General features: G+C 42.0%; 1 protein-coding gene across 1 annotated transcript in view; it reads left to right on the plus strand.

The window, feature by feature from the left end:
• Window positions 1-759: 759 nt before the first annotated feature.
• Window positions 760-21070, plus strand: part of psd2 (pleckstrin and Sec7 domain containing 2) — a 35549-nt gene continuing 15238 nt past the window's right edge. The window contains exons 1-3 of the mRNA XM_062426280.1: window positions 760-1989; window positions 10657-11237; window positions 12480-13232. Coding sequence (XP_062282264.1) covers window positions 10741-11237; window positions 12480-13232 — 1250 coding nt within the window. The 5' untranslated portion in view covers window positions 760-1989; window positions 10657-10740. The remainder of the gene's footprint in view (window positions 1990-10656; window positions 11238-12479; window positions 13233-21070) is intronic.

A 21070-nucleotide genomic window follows, 5' to 3' on the forward strand; every position in this document is an offset into this window, starting at 1 on the left:
ATTGTCTTCTTCGCAATGGTTTAATTAGTAGCATTTCTCTTTTGGGTAGGCTGTAATTACAGTCCCACCACAAAAGAAGGAGTGTTGACAGTCTTCAACAGAATAACATGCACCTTTAGAGAAGAAGGAACTTTCAAAGATCAGCAGAAAAATACTGCATACCATAAGTAATGAGTGTCAGAGCAACTGTAAAGGGTATGTTTAAATGGCAAGAATTTCATTAAGATATTTTCCGTGTCTGAAAACCTGAACAGGGTGTATCCTCCGTCTCGTCCAATGTGTGCGAAGGCTCCAGTCCTGCACGAGCCTGCAGATGATTAGCATGGAGAACAACTCTATTGTAGATATTTTGCTAATGCTGCTATTCTGACTGAGGCTGTAGAGCATTTAATTCCCAGCATGCCAACAGTGCAGTCCTCTATAGAATGACAAAGTAATAAAATATAGGATGACAACATACATTTACATTTTTATAGACAGTTCATCATGCCAACAGATTCATCACTTGTCAGGGATTATTCAGGATTTAAAGAGTTTAAATGCGTTGTTTTATTGAGCACCATGGTTAAATGACAATCTATAAAAGCAGGCTATTGACTGTTTCATAGGTCATGTTTTCCCTCGTAGACAACAAATTCCTATCTAAACCAAACTACAGCATGACCAATATCCTGGATATGACAGCTGCAGGACTTTAGACCTTGGACAGCATTATTTGACGGTCTGTAAATCATCTGCATGTTGTCTTTTTTATGGTCAGTCCCCGAACCATTTTCCCCATGCAGTCAAGACTCCTCTCATGCTAATGTCTCATGAAATAAATAAATGTACAGTTGAATAAGACATCTTTCAGAGGATATCCTGGAACCCTCCCAATGTCCTGTGGGCATCTCTGGACCTCAGTACTGGACTCACTTGCCCTCTCCGCTCTAATAAAGTTAAGTCCAATCAAAAAACATGTTTTTCTTCTTGTTCCTTCATTTGGATGTTTGAGCTTCACTGTGCAGAATGATGGATGTGCAGAGTTTGACACTAGAGGCCTGTTTTCACATTAATCTGCAGAAAGTACAAAGTTCCTATGTGCTCACAGAGAATCTAAGTTAAAGTGGTGGATCTACGGGCATGATTTGTTATATCACAACTACTTTGGAGCCAATTCTGATGCAATATTCAACTACCACAAGTGAGATGTGGAAACTTGAATCCTACAGTGCACAAGCAGGAAAACTTATGAAATGAATTTGCATATTCATAGATTCTGGAGTTTTTAATGAGGGAGAATGAGGATATGTAATTTCATGGACTTTAAACAAGTTAATTTAAATGGGGAAAAAAACTATATTAGACACAAATTATTATTCAAAGTAGAGTATATGGATCTCAAAGCTTGTCTGGAGGGGGGGCTTCAAACTGGGTTTTAATGGTATTTTACTACATTTCAAGTGTGGACTGTTATATCAGCAGTGGTAAGAGAGCAAAAGGGACTTGAGTCAATGCGTGTGCTAATGTTCACTGCGGGCTGCTGTGTGTCTGATATCAACAGGCCCCTCCAGACACGTCCCGCTCACACAGCTCCTACCTCGAGCAGCAGCCGGAGGAGCGGAGTTATTTCTCAGCTGCCAGTCAAACACACAGAGGCTCCACAGAGAGGAGGAGGAGACGGGGAGGACGCCTCCGTTCATCCATCCATTCATCAGTCCGGCTCGGTAATCGCTCTCCGCCGCCACCAGCTCGAGCGGAGGCGCGAGACTACACCTCGAGCTGCCTGCGGTCTGTGGCGGCCGTTAACGACGGTCTCGCGCGCACACCGGTGAGAGAGGGGGGCAGCTGGGGAGGAAGAAAAAAAAAAGAGCCCGTCTGTCAGTGTTATTCCCCCCGGTGTGGATGTACAGAGACGAGAGGGAGAGAGAGAGAAGAGAGGAGAGGACCACCACCACTGCCCGCCGCTAAACTCTCCTTTTCGGGCTGGGACCGGACGTGTTTGTACCGGTGAGTCAAGCCGTTATTCTGTTAAAGTGTTTTTATTTTTTAACAGCTAGTCTGTCTCTGGTAGCGCCAAATATCTCACACGTCTACCAGAGTCCATGCTGGGTATATCACGTATTTTACTTCTCTGGGGCATATTTCTCGTGGAGGCTGTGTGGGTTTTTTTTCTTAGTAATGTGACCAAAAAAAAAAACTGCACACAGAGGAGGGCTCTCAGGACAGCAGTGTTTGTTGGGGCTAATATAGGCTGAAAGATATATGCACCGTACGGGCCGTGGGATTTATAGAGGTGTGTTTTTATATCCCTTCTCTCTCCCTCTCTCTCTTTCTCTCTCTCCTTCTCTTCCTGTCCCCTGAGAAGAGGAAGAGAAAAGCGTTTCCTCTCCCGCTTTTAAGAGGACAAGTCGGTCTTGAAACGCGACCAAGGTCTATTTTGGAGGAAAAGAAAGACACCGGCCTCAATTGAGCTTGAACCGTGTCTCCCAGCCATCCTGTTGTCATGGTTACTGGCTCGAGGAGGCTGGGAGAACATGGCTCTCGTTCTCACACACAAACACACACACACTGGGAGAGGAGGGAGACAATAAGCCCTCTCTATCTGGTGTTTGTTTATGTCTTTTTAAGTGTATCTGGAGACACTTTGGATAAAGAACACAGTAGCCATATTTAAAGCTATCCAGTGCACATTTAAAGGCACAACTATAGTATGCTCCAACTGGGATACTATGCTAATAACATATTAGATAACAATTGCTATAATGAACATTAAGAGCAGTATAAACTCACCATACATGAACACAGGCAAAGATAGAGGGGAGCATAGAGGAGAAATGGAGAGATTTCTGGCAGTGTTAGACAGAGCTATTGGCCTAGGACTATCTCTGCTTCTTCGGGATGTGGGTGGCTTCTTTAAAACAGGTGTTTGATAGCAGCTTATTTCTCATAGCGAAAGCAAAGTCCCTATTATCTTAATTATAGACATTTACATGTCTGGTCTAGATCCATTGTAATTCATTCCCCTCCCGACACAACTGTGGGCTCTCCCAGGCAAGTGCAGCTTTCTCTTCGATGTATTCATCTTGAACTCAAGGTGTCAGACATCCAGACGCACCAGCAGTAGCAGCAGCAGCAGCAGAAAGCTCCAGCCCAAACTGTTTATCACTTCCTTTTTTTCTCTCCTGCTGTCTTTCTCTTCTCTTAATCACTCTAATGACCTTATTGGCACGAGTGGGCGATCCAGATCAATACCGAAGACACCGTAATCAGGATGCAACATTTTTGAAAAACCCAACAAAATAAAACATTTCACACTGTCAAACCATGCTGAGAGAATATATTATTATGAGCTGCAACATTGTGATATAAATTATTTATTTTTTATTTACATAGAAATCCCCCAAAATTGAAAACACCCCTGCACTTTTCCCAAAATCCATTTTCTCAAAAGCAGCAATGTCATGTTGCCTGGTGTGCATGTATAAAAAGAGAGGATTTGCATGTCAAAAAAGAAGCACCCTGGGGAATTTGCCCCAAAAGATGATAAATCACCACATTACTGTGAGTGTGTATTTAGATGTAAGCGTTTAGACTGACAAAATGCGAGCGGACGGTTGACCTTGACGGCACAGAAGTGACATATTGGGGTGATTTGGGGGGATGCTGGCTGGCTGTCACGCTCCACTGGGCTGGTGTGGCTAGTTGGAGGGTCTGTGGTCATGCTGGTGTGACGTGTAGGCAGGCAGGCAGGCGAGGAAACACCCCTGGACCACTTCCAACTCTGTATTTTCCTGCTTTCCCGTCCCAGGCTAACAACCAGGAAATGATTTCTTTCCCCCCTCTGTCTGTCTGCATGTGCGCTTTTAACACAACAGCATTTTTAAAAGGTGACTGTAAATCTCTGCGTGAGTGTGTGTGTGTGTGTGTGTGTGTGTGTGTGTGTGTGTGTGTGTGCTGCAGTGCCAGTGCTGCATCCAGCCTGCATATTATGATCAGGGTCAGTGGGTCACTTATAGTATGAGACTGCAGCGCTGACAGAGGGGGAGAGGGGGAGAGGATGTATACGTTTACTTGGAAGGCTTCCCATCTGCATCCTCAACATTCAGATGTGATTATCATCCAGTCAGCTGATAGCGTCATAAATTAATTCAGATATCTAATTATCACCTGATGGATGTATTTATGAGGATGTCCTGAAGGTCTAGTTTTCACTCTATGATCTTGGCTGTGTTTTATCTCTCTTTCTCTTTCTCTTGACTATCTTCCTCTGCTGTAAACTGCCTCATAAAAAGCTACAATGCTGCAAAACATTAACCAAAAAAAGGGATAGTGACTACTTCACATGCAGCAGTTACACAACTCCATTGCTGCATTGCCCCGTACTGTTTCCTAACTATTTTTTATCATATTATCTACATTTTAGAAGATGATATAATTAACTTAACTGCAGTGAAGCACCAACATTGTGTCCTTGACACCACTTGTCAATATCGTGGCGCTGCCTCTTGGTAAGAAACCCTCGCGGTGGCACGCAGCTCAGACAAAAGAGCTGCACAAGTGTTTTTGTTTAAAATGAATGCGGGCAGCTCAACAAAGGTAAATGAGGTCAGACAAGTAAAAAAAAATCGTCAATTGGCTGCTTGTTCCACCATTTAAACTCAGTGAAAAGTAAAAAGTGCTGCAGTGATGTCCAACAGGGATGTCTGCAGATAGATAGATAGATAGATAGATAGATAGATAGATAGATAGATAGATAGATAGATAGATAGATAGATAGATAGATAGATAGATAGATAGATAGATAGATAGATAGATAGATAGATAGATAGATAGATAGATAGATATTCAGGATTAAGCAGATTAAGGCTTTACGAATCAAAATGTAAATTCCTGTAATGTTACATCAGTTCATATTTAAGGACTGTTAGCTGAATCATACTGTGCCACATGATTTACTTCTCTATTGTGTCTCTCTATCATTTGTTTAACTCTCAGATAATCCCAGGTACTCCTCTCTCAATCTCGCCCCGTTAGTTAGATTCAGTCACCGCCGGTAACATCTGCTCACGGTCTGCTTGAGTAGCGGGTCGATAAGTGCCCCGCTTAAAGGCAGTTGTTATATTTTTATTAAATGCTTAAATGGAAACCCCGCTGATTTTACACACAATGTTTACAAGTGGCGGCGAGGATTACTCAGCCTGTGTAAAACAGGAGGAGCTCTGTTAACGCAGAGAAAAATGACCCCCGAAGATTTCATCAGGGTTCGAGGTGCTACAGATGTTTAATAGAAAGCTGGCGTGAAGAACATGAGACGTGGAGTTTTGAAGGGCGTCGGTATCAACCAGGCAGGTAAAGTCTAACGTGTTCAGGTAATGTAAGCAGACTGTTACTCCGACTGGTGTTCATTCATTCATTATTGAAGACGCTGACATCACTGGATAAGCTCGTAGTCAAACAGTCTAAACAGCCTCAGTACTCCTGCTGTTGTTCATTTGGAGCATTTAGCTAACACGTTGCAGATATACAAACAAACAAAGCAGCCTTTTAAATCAGCTGAACTCGATTGTAGTGTTAATGTTTCAATTAGAGGACCATTATGTCATTTATTTACTGTACTAACTCATAAAATATGTACGGCCTCCTTTGAAATTTCCATCCCGGTGCTGAACGTCTGCTTTTGTTTTGTTCTGCGTGATTCAGCCCATTCGACCCGATCGTGCTGCTGTCACGTCATTTTAACACATTACGTGGCACCAACATTTAATGTGGTGTTAAGAGGTCGAGTTAATTTCATGTATTTATGTGAGAGGAGGTTGACGCCCATTTCGACACCCGGGGTTGTGAAACAATGGAAGCAAACAAAGTGGATCAGCTGAGGTAGATTCAACTTGACCTTAAAAACACACCTGAGCTTTGAGTTTGAAGAGGAGGGAACAGAGGGGGACAACTCTCTCCAATATATTGAATTTAGACTGCAGTAACTATTTTAAACACATTCTGTCAGTGTCACATCTTTCTCTTTTAAATGTTATTGACAGTAACTATGAATTTGCAGCCATCTTGCCACGGGTATGTTGACACTTCTGTGTAAAGGATATCATTACAGCTTCAGCAACTCAGCTAATTCTACATGTAAGAGCAAGCCGTTTTAAAGCTTACCCGTGACAAAAAGTCAGAATATCTCAGCCTATATTGCTTTGATTTTTAGTCAGCCTTGTTTACATCTGTAACCCCAAACTTCATGAAAGTGTCATACTGCTCCTTTAATAATCCAAAGGTATTTGTTTAGCTGCAGTTGATCATTACAACTAAGTCAGGTGTTAAGAATTCACTCAACAGTATTTTTTCATAAAAACTCAAATAACTAAATCTGAAGTTGAATCTGAATGAGGTCGAGAACATAACGCAGCAGTAGCTTCAGCACCACCTCTGGCTGGCCTCACTGTGGAGAAGTTGTGTCCCTTTCATTTAAAAAGCCTCCAGTTTGATCACCTTAGTTGTTTTTTTGGCTTCTCTCCGCCTATAGAAACCAGTCAAGCTTATCGCCAGAAACTCCCAGAGGACTGCGGCTCTGTGTCTCAGGGATCAATAAATTACGCCATGGTCTGTGTCAGTTGCGTACTTTGTTGCGTGTGTTTGTGCGCGCATCAGAGTGTGTGGGTGTGTGTGTGCGTATGTGTGTGTGTGTGTGTCTGGGCGAGACAGAAAGACAGGCAGACAGATAGAGATAAATAAATAAAAGGCACAAGAGACAGCCTTTTATCCGTCGTCATCGTCGCTGGAGCGGTGGCTTATATGTTTAGTGTGTGTGTGTGTGTGTGTGTGTGTGTGTGTGTGTGTGTGTGTGTGTGTCGTCCACATGATTGGCAGATGGTCAGATCGCAATTAAAGGAAATTGATAAGGCTTAAGAGTCCCAGTGTTCTGCTGACAAAAGTGGAATGCAATAAGTCTCTCTTGATCGCTATTGTATACACACAGACACAGGCACAGGCACAGACATACACATGCACATACACATGCACATACACATGCACATACACATACACATACACACATACACAGACACATACACATACACAGACACACACTCAGACACCTCTCACTGTCGTCGGCTGTGTTTTCTCCATCCATCCATACGAGGTGTCTGAGCACATCTACTCTCACTCTCCTCAGCAGCTGCTCACTTCCACAGACCTCTTTTTCTGCTGGCTAAGACCCATTTACCTCAATTATTGCAAAATGAGAGGCTGAGACAGAGCAGAGAGGGAGAGAGAGAGAGAGAGTTAGACTGCGAGATAGCACAAAACATAATGTGGAACAGATGAAGAGGAGAGAGTGGGAGAGAAACAGGACACTGGAGACATACACACACACACACACACACACACACACACACACACACACACACACAGAATTCACACTTTCCATGTCTGGTTTCATAACTGTTCACTGTTTCCATTTATGGAGATGTGTTACTGTTTAGGTGTGTGTGTGTGTGTGTGTGAGAGCGCATTTGACTGTGTGTTAATATGTGCAAATACACGTAATGTGTAATCGCATAAACGGATGCAAATTGTGCTTGTTTGCATTACGGCTCGTACGCGTGCATGAATTTGAGCTCCGATAAACAGAGAGTCGAAAATGTGTTTGAAATATTCAGCATCTGGGTTTCGGATTGTTTGAGCTCATTCTAATTAAGCAGCACTTACTAATCCAGGAATGAGTCAGTCATGAAAATAGATTTATTAGAGAGTTTTTTAAGGTGCATCTTTCTTAGTCATAACGCAGTTAATACATGTGATCCGTGACTTTAAAGTGCCATATGATGTTTCTGCAAATTTAATAGACTCGAGCAGCTCGGTGACTGGATAATGCCAACGATTCCCATGCTCCCTCTTGCCAAAAAAGAAGAAAAAAAGAAGAAGAATGAGTCGGCCAATCGCTGATCACATATTCAGAAAGAATTTGTTGGGGGATCAGTCATAGTGTCCTTTGAGATGGTTGCACACAGCAGTCAGCGTGAGAAGAATCAGAAGACGCCAGCAGAGACACGCAGCACTTTGTTGTAAAAAAAATAAAACAAAAACATAAGCAAGGAATGTTTTTGCTGTATTTTTAAAACTTGTTCTGCATTTTCTCAGCCTGACAGAAGTTTTTTAGTCATTCTTGAGTTATTCACTTAATCTCCTATTCTTGGCTTTGAGAGCGTCTCACAGGGATCGGGATTGAGAGCTTGGCCGTTTTAGGTGACAAGGTAAAGCGGGAAGGAAAGGAGAACGGTCTGCTGCGATTAAGGAGGCGAGCTTGAAAAAAGGGAGCAATTTACACCGATTTCTTTTCGGGTTTCTCTACATCATTTGCATCATACTTTTGCAGCTCTGATGAAACATTTAGTGTGGGTCCTTGTGCTCGAGGGCGACGCCAAAGCACTTCCAACATCACAGATACAAATTTGGCTCGCCTCCTAGTCTGCCACAAATCTTTCCTCTCTACCATGATTGATGATTGATATCAAAATACAGCAGAAATGCCTGAAATTTCCCTCCTGAGAAACCACAGAGGTTCGCTGGCAGGGTTCAGGGTTTTATTTCAGCCTAACTAGCTCTTTACCTGCATCTGCAAGCCATCAGAAAAGCCTTGAATCCCAGTAAATATTTTACTGCAGTTGTGCTGCGAATCCCCTGCTGCGGATGATTCAGCAGAGCATCCAGTGTGTCTCTGGACTGTGTTTATATCAGGCAGACAGAGCCACTTCCTGGCTGCACTCTGCAACAAAAACACAATCCAAACACTTCACCCAGCTGCAGGTTTAGGCTTTAATGAAATGTGCGTCACCAGTTTTAGTAATTGCTTTTTGGCTTGATCGATGCCATAGTAAAATAAACTGCAGCAATAGTTACACACGTACACAGATTATTTACATGACTGTTATTCTTACAGTGGTAAAATAGTCTTCTGTCCATTATCCTGCATGATTACATCACACAGGGTCCAGTTGTGAAAAGGGAAATATGTAACAATAGAGCTGGGATGTAATTCAAAACGGACTTCCACTCCAGTGTCATGATAATGGTATTGTTTTACAAAAATGGTGTCCTTCCTAATACTTATTTAAGTTGCGGAGGTGTGATGTAACGCAGCGGACGGTAGAGCACACACAGTCGTTCCCAATCAACATCAACCGGAGCTGTCGAAACAATCTCACTGCGTGGTCCGTTATTAGCGGCTCTGGAGGTTTCTACTGTATCACAAAATGTTCCTCGGCAGATGAAATTCTCCCAGTTGTCAGTTCTCGTCCAAATTTGAGACGGAAAGTTCATTCTTGAGCTCGAAGATCATGTGATATGTTAGAAAGCTCCAGAGAAAGAGACTAATGGGCCTCGTGTTGACATTTGTTGCCAACTGCTGTTTTCAAGGTCAAGAGTTAACGTTCAATCTCAGTCAGTCGGTGTGTTTTCTGTTTGATTTTACATGTTGGTGCTATGTAACAGTATCATAAAGCTATTGTTATTAGATTATATCATTAATAACGTTGATTTAAATCATATCACCAACTATTTAATGTAGAGCTGCAACTAATCAACTTTTTTCATTCGTTATTTGTTTGATGATTTGATTGAAGACAGAAAATACTTTCTAAAAAAAAAGTGTTGATCATAATTCAAAGTCTTCAAAAGCTTTTCATGTTTCATCAGCAGTCCAAAGCCCAAAGTATTTCAACACTTAGTGATATAAAACAGAGAAAAGCAGTGAATCCTCACATTTTAACAAAGACTTCACTGATTAATCAGCAATACAAATCAATGGGGATTTACTTTCAGTCAGTTCATTAATCGTCTCAGCTAATCATTTCATCACTCATAAAATTCCTTACACAATTCACAAGTGTATGGAAAAAAGACTAATTTCACTTTTTTTTTTAACACTCCACAACATAAATCAATTATTTCTCAGTGAAAGAATAATATATCAAAAGCCAGCATTAAGTCACACATAACTAGCTGTGCAGAGCTGTAATTAGGAGCTGCTCATTAGCATTTGCCCTTGAGTCTCAGTAATGATAGAAGAAGACCTGCGGAGGTCTCGACTGCTCAGCCAACAGTACAAGAGAGTAACAGTGGACTATTAGGATACATGTTCAAATCTCAGGGTGCTATCACGCATTTATATAGCGCGCACACAGGCAAAGCAACAGTGATGGAAACGGATAGTTATTCAGCTGTGAAATATCCACATAGACGGAGGGAGCGGGATGAGCTTGCGGGATGATTTTGACAGGAATCAGCTGGGCTTTATTAAACAAATCTCTCTCTGTGCCACGCTGCATGTCTGTCTCTATCCCTCTGCTTTCTACTTTTTTCTACCTTTTCCTGCCCTCCTTTCAGAGCTGTTTTGGGATCATCTGGTGCAGAGGACAAAGTGTTCCAGACATATGCATCTCTCTCTGTCTAACACACACACATAAACACACCTTGTAATACACGTATAAACAGCTGATCCCTTTTTTTTCTCGAAGGTGACCTTTGTGGTTAGCAATAAGAACTAGAAATAAGCAAATGTCTGGAGATATTTTATTCATTTCCTGACACTGACACACTCCTCTTTTATTACTATTGTTATTAACATTGCTCATTTTCTCCTCCGTTTTCCTGTCTGCTTCTCTTTCTCCTCAGACGGTCCTCCCTGGTTGCTGATCTGAAGCTCTGGTCCTCATCTCTGGCCTGAGTGGACAGCCGCCCCCTTTAGTGAGGAGCACCATGACCCATGAGGGGCAGGCTCTGCCCTCTCCCACCCCACCAGAGAGCCCAGTGGAGCCTAACACAACCAGCGCCTCCACCACCGACCCACCCGCAGATTCTCACAACCAGGCAGAGCAGGACAAGACGGGGGCCGGGGCGAAGGACGAGATAGCGATAGAGGAGGGGAAACAACAAGCGGAGATCAGAGAGGGCGAGGAGGAGGAACAGGGGGACATAGAGGGGAGGGCAGAAATAAAGGATGAGGGAGGAAAGGGAGAGTCGAAAGAAAAGAAGGTAGGCAGCGTCGGCGATGAGGATCAACAGACAGACGGAGGGGCGGGGGGAGAGAGGGAGGGGATGAGAGAGGAGGGATGTAGAAATGTAGAGGTGAGCTCAACGGGGGAGGAGGAAGCACACGCAGCGGAGGAGATGAAAGAAGAAGAGGAGGGGAAAGAGAATGAAGAGATGCAACCGTGTACGGAGGAGGAGGCAACTCATCCTCAACAAGCTGGCCGGTTAGTTCACTAATTCATCACTCTGTTAGGATACTGTGCTGCTGACACATTTTTTGACCTTTAGATATTAAAGTATGCTAAAGTATATTTTCATACATGCTGTTTTATGGTGTGACTATGACAAAATCATCAAAACTGGAGCAGTTTTGAGGCAGCACCCAGTATCTCATAAGCTGTTTATCAACTTTTTTATCAGCTTTCATGTTGATAAACAGACTGACTCAGTTAGGCCTTTTTTTTATAGTCACCAAACACTGTGTTTCTGTGTTTTTATGGTTGCGCAGACCGTAATAGAGTGCCACCGCCATGCTGAATATTTGTAATGGCAGATTGTTTTCCCAGTGTGGTTCTGTGGTACATAATTAGCCTAATGTGCTTCACTTGCATTAAAAACAATGAATAGGCAAAAAAAGCCTCGACTAAATGAGCGGAGAGGAAAACAAACAGAGAGAGAGAGAGAGAGAGAGCGAGAGCGAGAGCGAGCGAAAGAAAATCGTCTAATTTTTAAAGAGCAAGATTTTCTAAAAAAACACCAGAAGAAGGTCGAGGTCGGTAGGTGAAAAGTTCAATTCTGTTCTAATTAGTGGTTTTCTGTTTGAGCAAAAGTGATGAAAAAGAAATTTTATGAAAATGCTGAAACTTTACGACCTGATGTTCAGTGTGGTTGATTTAAATAACCAAAATCCATCAAAAAAAGCAAGAAAAAAAAAAAAAAACTTGACTCATCAGTGATTCTTGTGTTATGAAGTACACAAAAAAACATACAGGCACTGATAGAAAGATTCACTTTATACACTTACATGAAGCTGCTTTATCAGTCTGTGATGAAACTCATTAATGACTCATTTCCGTCCATTAGCAGCAATCTCAGAGCACTACAGTAGATATTAGTACAGTACAGCACAGCAGAAGTACAGTAGTTTATATTCCGCTAAATAAAAGGAATGAAATAGTGGAGCTGTGACAGACGAGGGGAGATGTGCTTCCAGCTATTCACAACGCAGCAAATTGGACTGTGCTTTTTCCATCTTTCATCCTGCTTCAATTGTCAGTATGACTATTCAAGCTGAAATATTTGCCCATTGAGTATACTTCTCCTGAATGAAGAATTATTTCAGCGGTGAATATGAATGATCTGCTTTGCCTGCATGCAAATCACAACAAAGAACCTGCTGTATGTTTAAGTCATATGCCGAAGATATTTCACACCTTTCTTTTCTGTCTTTCTCTGTGTTGATACAGACTGGCGAACGGTATAGGTGGGAATGAAGACGATGATGGGGCTGGTGAGGAAGATGAAGCAGGTGATGAGGGGGGGACTCAGACACACTTTGACACTTTCAGCTCTAACTTTGAGACTACTGTAGAGCAGGCCGACACAGAAGTGGAGGAAGAGGAGGAGGAGGTCCAGAAGGAGGGAGATGGGAAAGAAAACCAGGACAGTTTCAGCTCGGCGTTCGAGCAGATCGTTGAGCAGGTCGACGCGCAGGAGGAGGAAGATGAGGAAGACGAGATTGAGCTGGAGGAGGAGAGAGAGAAAAGCAGGGTGGATAACAAAGACGGCTTCAGCTCCACGTTCGAGCGCATCGTCGAGTCCGCTCTGCTGAGGGGAGGAACCTGCTACAGCAGCCTGGACTCTCTGGACGTGCTGTCACTCACAGACGAGACGGACAGCTGCGTCAGCTTCGAGGCGCCACTGACGCCGCTCATCCAACAGAGGGCGCTGTTACAGGGCCCTGAACCTCTGGAGCTGGAGCTGGCAACTGTTGAGGAGCAAGAAGGGGCCGAGGCTGGACCGGACGCCCCAGGCTGTGATGGGGAACGTGGAGCCGGAGCTGTGGCTGGAGTAGGAGGAAGCCCCTTGAGGACCACCATCCCAGGGAGCAGGTCAGAGTTTGTGCTGAGTCAGCCTGGACGCTGGGCCATCCCTAATGGATACCATACAGACTCCCAAGGAGCCATGGAGGGGTGTGGAGCATTGCTCAACTCCATCAGGTAAGGATGAGTCCTGGTTTAGATTTCTTTTAATCCCTTACATCAGGATCTTTATGTTATTATGCAGATTATGTCTTTCCTTTCAGCCCTTCATTCTTTATTTGGTTGGCTCTATCAGGGGTGAAATCATTTTCTAATAGGGTCTGTAAAGTATACCTCCAAACATTTTTCAACTAGTGTTGAGATTGAAATAACATCAATTGTTCTTGGGCATGTTGTGAGGCATCTGACAGGAGTTTGGCTTTAAATATAAGTGTTATGGTAATAGAAAGGTTGGGCAATGTTTCAAAATCCATAACTCATCATCTGATATTATTAGTTTAATTTTTTATTAATATATTGTGAATCATGTAAGACCTGAGAGAGAGTGACTTCAGCAACACAGTTTGAAAGGTGATTGTTGTAAGTCCAAAACATAAGGATCACACATCGAGTAACCTTTATCCTCCATCAACACTCAAATTGGAGAGAACATCAACAAACATGTACATAACATCTGCCACAGTCTAAAGGGCATTTCTGTGTAATAACAATGTACAACACAAACAGGACCAGGCTGTTGCCTTGGTGCACGTCAAACACATCTGGATGAAAATGTAGATTACAGGCGACAGATTTACGTGTGTCCAGTAGCAGCCAGCAGCAATGGGAGCTTTGTGTAGATATCGTAGTGTAATCCTAAATAGTAATGAATGTGCTGTGACCTTGGCTTAACCAGCAGGTGGCGTGAGCCTGGTGAGACCCAGCTGTGAGCCCTTGAGAGGGGGCAGGGTGGTTTGGTTTTCGGGGATGGAGGATGGAGTGACTGGTTGGGATAAAGGAAGTATTTTGTTCATACATACAACAACGACACTCATTTGACAAACAAATGCTGCCTGTCGACCCGACCAATCAACCAATATACAGCAGGTGGGACAAATGTAGGTTAGTCTACATATTTCTTGCAAGGGTTGGATAGATTTGTGCACTTCAGCGTGACGCTAGTTTCACACAATAGAATTCAACTACAACAACCAAAAAAAGGCAGCACTAAAATTTGCAGAAGGAGAGCTTTTACATTTTTATACAGTCAGTGGGACTGTTTAAGCAGAAGTTGTTGCACTTGAAATGAAATGCCCTCTTTCCCTGTTAGTAGTGACAGAGCATGCTAAATCCAGACAGCACAGCGTGTGAAGCAGACCTGGAGCTCTTGACTGGATTAATATATGATAGTATACAGAATTTATAGGACTCGAGTCGTGGTTTCATGTGAGAGATTAACACAGTGGTATAAGGTGCTTGGATCACTTCGGTGAACTCAGCAGCAGCACTGCAGCTCAAAAAAATCCAGCTGAGATTTTACATTATTATCACCAACTCATCCACTCTGTGAAGGGGACTGTGGGCGGCACCAGCTGACACTATTTTCTTACTCTTAATTACCTCAATAGCACAAAAGAGGGTTGAGGAAGACAGATGAGAGCCACTGAAAGGGGGGGAGGTGGTAACATAAACCATATGGGAACAGCAATGTAACCTGAACTATGGCTATAGGCGTGTTTGGTTTGCCAGTATACAATCCTTGTGGCTTGTTCTCTAGCAACCACCCCCCCCCCCCCCCCCCCCCCTCTCCTCAATTTCTACAGCTACAGTACAAACCTACAGCAATACCAAATAAGATGCACACCGACCTCCGACATGATCTGCTCAGCTAACTGCTGGGATTTGTTCGTCAGACTCTACCGGTGCTCTTCCACAGCTCAGTATGAGTTATAGGATGAACCGAGGATTTTGGATGTCGGCTGTAGTTCTCCTCCCCTCTCCCGCTCTCTCTCTCTCTCTCTCTCTCTCTCTCTCTCTCTCCCTCTCCCCCCATCTACAGATGTTGTCCTTCAAGCACGGACTAGCTTCCTGACCACCAGCGCCAAGCTGAATGAGCTATTGTTTATGTCATGACATCATCGTCTTCAGCTTTCCTCTACCCAGCAGGGTCTTAGAGTGTGTGTGTGTGTGTGTGTGTGTGTGTGTGTGTGTGTGTGTGTGTGTGTGTGTGTGTGGGTGTGTGTGGGTGTCTGTGTAAGTGAGTGATTATTGCTCTCCTATGCTAGCAAGCTTGCCAGACATTTGAGCACTTAAATCTAGAGTGGATACATCTGCTGGTCGGTTTTTAAAGGGATAGTTTACGTTATAAAGACACTCAGAGTATCTTATTCATCATCTAGAAGTCCTTGATGTCCATTTAACTTAAGCTTTTGAAATATTAAGAGATGTTGCGAGCATTAGCAATTCTGTGGCACGTCTAAAAAAAAGCCACCACTGTAATAAATCACCGTTACAGTGCAGCCAAAGTTTGTTTTACTGTAATGTTCTCTCGAGGGAGCATCATTTTAAAAGTAGTGCTTTTCAGCTCAATTGATTTTGAAGTAGCTTGTAGACGAATGGTTTAAAATACTGTTTATAATATTATTAAACTGTACCTGACAAAGATCTTTGTGAGATGGAAGCGTCTCACTGTTAAATGTATAAACTATCAGTACGGTGTGCAGGTCTTTTTTTTAACTTTTGCCCAAAACTACTATTAAAGAAACTACTAACCAACTACCTACTCATCCAAATGTCTACTATAAACAGACATTATCGCGTTCATTTTTTCCCCCTCCTTTTTCATCTCTATTTCTCACCGTCACTCCATCTTTTTGTTTGCTGCATCTCCTATCTCTCTATTCACCCCTCCATTTTATCCATCGTATCTCCCTCTATCTCCTGCCGTCCCCCGTCATGCTCCTCATTTCTTCTTTGCATCACCTCCTCTTCCACTTCCCCTACAGTGCTGCCTTGCTGCTACTGTTTCTTATCTTTCATTCTTCTCCTCCTCCTCTACCCTCCCTCCATTCTTCTCAGTGGGTAACCACAGAATTGGCACGGTTACGCATTTTGGCACCCCGGGCGTCATGGACAACTAGTCTTTTTCACTGCAGGACGGAGCAGCTGCAAAGCAGTGGATAAACATGGCAGTCAGTCAGTCAACTTGGCAGACGTTTATTTATTTTATTGGTCACTCAGTCAATGAGTTTTCCTTTTTCGTCACAATTACAAAATAATGTTTGTCCTTCTATTTGTCTCAATTTTTACCGCTGTGCAATCATTTATTCGCTTTGGTTGGCTATTACCTTTGCATTCCTTTACTGGATATACAGATGTTTGGACCACGCTTGTTTACCTGTAAGACTGTGTTTGTAACTGTTGGTTGTACACAGTAAACATGTGGTGAAGAGGCGTGTCTTTTCAGCATAACATCGGAAAGCAGTATGAAGCAGCTGGATCACCATGCATGTCTAAAAATACTGCAGAAATGTAGTGTGAGTGAGTCATAAATCAGTTGTACACAAAACATGTCTAATATGCCGTTCATGTGTGCAAAAGGAATATCCTTAATCTTACTATGATCTTATTCATTACAGATATTACATTTCTTTTGCTGTATAAACAGTGTATTGAATGAATTAATGAAAACAAACACTTTGACTCATTTATTCATAATTTTCTAATCAATTCAGATGTCTTTCATAACTTGCATCCCTGCTTTTTTTATTTTTACAGTATTTAGTGCTTACATTGTCGAACATCCAGCCTTCAGCTCTCACAACCGACAGCTTTGATAACGTCCCAGGAGGAGAGAAGAAACTTAATCTTACCTCAGCCGAACTCCCCTTGTAGATCCTCTTCCTGTTACTACTGGTTATTCTGACATCAGTACATGAAGGAAGTAAAGCAGACAGCTGGCTACAGGGATACACTAAACACTGGCAAGTTCTGCAGAGGCTGCAGACAGGCCGTCCGACACGTGGAAATAAGAAGTGAAGGGTTCCTTTGAAAGAAGCAGCCAGTGATGCTGCAGCACCAGTGTGTTAGCAAAGTGGCTTGTTAGTTCAGTCGGGACGTCGCAGAGTTTATTTGTCATTCAGTTGGCAACCTGTGGTTTAGATTAGACTGTCAATCACACTGTCACATGTTGGTTAGTCAGTCAGTGTGTTAATTTACATGAGTTAGGACCTTTTGTGCCCTCTGGGAAACATCGCTGAGGTTGAAGCTTAACTTTAATCCATAGAGGCTGCTAAAAGCGCCATGAAAACACACTCTCTCTGTGTGTGTCTAACAGCTTACTGCATCTACACGATGGAGACAACCAGTTGAATGCTTATGTGATAACGTGACTTGTTGTTTAGCATACTCACACGCACACAGACACACACATTAAGAGAAAGGAGACACGTGGTCGTGGATACACCACTATAAACCATTATGCACAGAAACACATCAAAGCACAAACTAATATAAAAATATCATGGCATTGGAAGTATGCGTGTGTAGTTTCGTGCGTGCGTGCAGTATCTATGTCTGCACATTTGCATGCATGCGTGTACTCCTGTGTGTGTGTGTGTGTGTTTGTGTGTGTAAATGTGCAGGGAACATGCTGCGAGTATGCGTTCCTCCCCCCTAGCTCGCAAGCCTACCAGATCTAAGCCCAAGCAGAGCAGATAAAAGCCGGCCGCAGTTTGTTTCCATATCAGAGAAGCAGCTCTGCCTCGTGGACTAATCTCTTTCATATACACTGTCAAACGCAGAAACCCTCACACACACATACACACACACATGCACACACATAAAAGGGACACGGGCCGGCAGCATGCATGCGTAAACAAAAATGTTCACAATGCTCGTACATCTTAATGCTCGCTCGGTGACACAGATATGGGAGATCCTCGGAACTGTCTTTCTCACTATGGATCTATCTCTCTGTTTCTCTCCTACACACGCACACACACACACACACACACACACACACACACACACACACACACACATGCATCTATCAGGATGTCACTTTGGGAATAAAACCCTTAACGCGGTTCTATAGCGCAGCTGAAACATCCTGCAGATTATCCTCTCCTGGCTTTCAGTCAGGCAGTGATATAGACACACACACACACACACATACACACAAATTCTCGTTTTCACCCTCTCACCACACTAACTGCATCATTTCAGCACCGATAGATTTATCCCCGTCTATTTATAGCTCGACTCTATGTTTTATGACACATCCAACAATCCTACTGTACCAACCGCTGCTTTGGCGGAAGGAGGTTCTTCTTCTTAGCGCGGGGCCTCAATCCTCTGAGGCGTCTGTCAACACTTCCTATAGCGACGAGTGGAAGTCGAGCCAGACTCTACAAAACATTTTGTGACTGTTTCCCCTCCTGTTTGAATCTGTAGCTGAAGTTCCTCTCTCTCCTCTTGTTGTCAGTGTTTCACCAAACACAATCCCACACCTGACCACAATTAGTCTCACCCAGCCGAAAGAGGTCACCATTGTCCATTGTGTGAGACTAAGTAGGTGTCTTGTGTTTGTGTGTATGTGTGTGTGTATGAGAGAGAGAGAGAGAGAGAGAGAGAGAAAGAGATAGAGAGAGAGAGAGACCATATTACAATATTGTTACCAGTGCTGTGAAGTAAGAGATCACATTTAATGAGATTATTGTTATCTGATTGAATGTTATAGCCTTTAATAATACATAATACATAAAATCATTAATAACCACGATGGCTGAATTCCATTTAGCGATTTCAGTTTCAGGTCCTGACATTGTTCATGCTGGCTCACTGTCACATTGTCTGAGTATAAGAGAATATAACATTGTTAATGTTATTAGTAACACATGTGCCTCTTCTGCTATGACAGGTCTAAATGTCTGCTGTGAAAAAGTCCTGTTGAGTATTTATTTTGGGGTTAGTGAGTTTAGTAAGATATTTGTTTTTCTTATGAAATTCTACTTTTGATGTGTTTCTTGTCTTGGGTTTAACATCTCGGGATCATGTGGGAAATATGGATGCTTTTAACATATAATCTTTTGGAATCTTCTTTCTTTCATTTCAAGCTACAGTAATTGCGTTAACATTATGTAATCAAATTTTAAATCCACATTAAATCTGCAGACTCTACAACAGATGCTATTGTCCATTTAAAATGTGTTATAGTGTAACATATTTTATTTTTTGTAGACATTTTGGACATCACAGCAGTTGGTACTAACTACATATATGCAGTGACAAAATTACAATACAATATAACCAAACATTTTGACATTTAAATTTGATTTACTATTTCCCCAAATTATAATTAAGTTTAATAATAATAAATTTCATTTGTATAGCACTTATCAAAAAGGCACATTACCAAGTGCCTTAGAACAACCACATTAAAAAAAGTAAAAAATATTGTGATGTTTGAGGACAGGCAGGCCAAAAGAGGAATAACAAACTAGATTTACACTAAAGCAATGCAAGTGCAATATCAATAATATAATACAGTGTATCATAATATTTTAGAACAAGGCTAATAAAAGTAAAAGATACAAGATAAATTATATAAAAGCCTTCCGATAAAGGTATGTCTTCAAGAAGATACTGATGTAGGAAGTCGGAGATCCTCAGGCAGGTAGTTCCAGACCTGAGGATTACACTTTTAGTTTTAGAGTGCAAGATGGAAGCAGTCATCAGGTTCCTGCCTGAAGATCTCAGGCTGCGCAGTTGAGATATATATATTCATGAAGAGCTTTAAATATAATGAGTAAAATCTTAAATCAATGTTAAACCAATGGGCAGCCAAAGTAAGGTCATTAAAACTGGACTGATGTGTTCTCTTTTCCTACTTTTCGTCAGTAATCCTGCTGCTGCATTCTGCTCACTCTGGAGTCCATTTATTGATTTCTGACTTATACCTGTTAGAAGACCATTACAGTAATCTAATCATGAGGACATAAAAGCCTGTATGATCGTTTGAGTGTCGTTAAAACTTAGGATGGATCATATTCTTGTGATATTCATTAAGTTAGTTGGATTAGTTGTTAAAGAAACCCTCCAGATATGTTTTAAGATATATTGAAGCAATAATTTGTCTGATATTGTTTTTCCACAAAAAGGCTCAATATCTTGTTAAAATCAGTAGTTCCTCTTTCTCCCTCATTGACAAAATACTAGCTGTGATGTTACAAATCACGCTTGTATCTTCACGTCTTAAACTCAGATTTTCAGTAAGTACAGAGAAACTTTTCCCTCTCAGCAGATTAAAGTGAAAACAGCTTTCAAGTGTCAAACTGTACATACATCATTCTGCACAGTGAAGCTCAAACATCCGACTGATGTAACAAGAAAAACACATATTTGAGTGGAGAGGGACTTTCAGTTACTGAGTTTTAGTATTCCAGTAGTTTATACGACTGATCAAGTTCTGAAGAGGGACATTTCTTTTTAACAGATTTTCAATCTTGAAAACAACTTCAAATGAATTAAGAGGAAACACTAAATAAAAAATAAGCTCAGAAATCATTTATTATAAAAGTTAGAAACATTTTCAGGATTTACAGATGTAGCACATTACATAATCACTATTAAGAACTTTTAACCTTTCCATTACGTATTGATATAAATGTGGCTGATGCTGTAATTAATTGTCATGCCTGTCCTTTTTCCCTGTTAAGTTTTAAAGTGTCTTGGACACACCTAAATGAATCATAATTATACAACCTCTTCTGCTTTTTCACTTTTACTTAGACATTACAGCAGTGTTGCTTCTCTTTGTGAAGGACTGGCTCTAATATGCTGAATAAGTTACTGAGGAGCATTTATCTCCTGCTCATCATTGGCTAACTTGCTCACAACTCTAAATAAGCTCTTCTCCTGTTTTCACTGCTATGAAAGGATCACATCTGTGCTGCAACAGGTTTATATAAACTGCTGTCTGTGAAAAACCCATAGTGTATAAATGACAAAGGTTATCCATGAGTCAGACTGACATG

The sequence above is a fragment of the Scomber scombrus genome, chromosome 9 (assembly GCF_963691925.1).
Source record: "Scomber scombrus chromosome 9, fScoSco1.1, whole genome shotgun sequence".
NCBI lineage: Eukaryota > Metazoa > Chordata > Actinopteri > Scombriformes > Scombridae > Scomber > Scomber scombrus.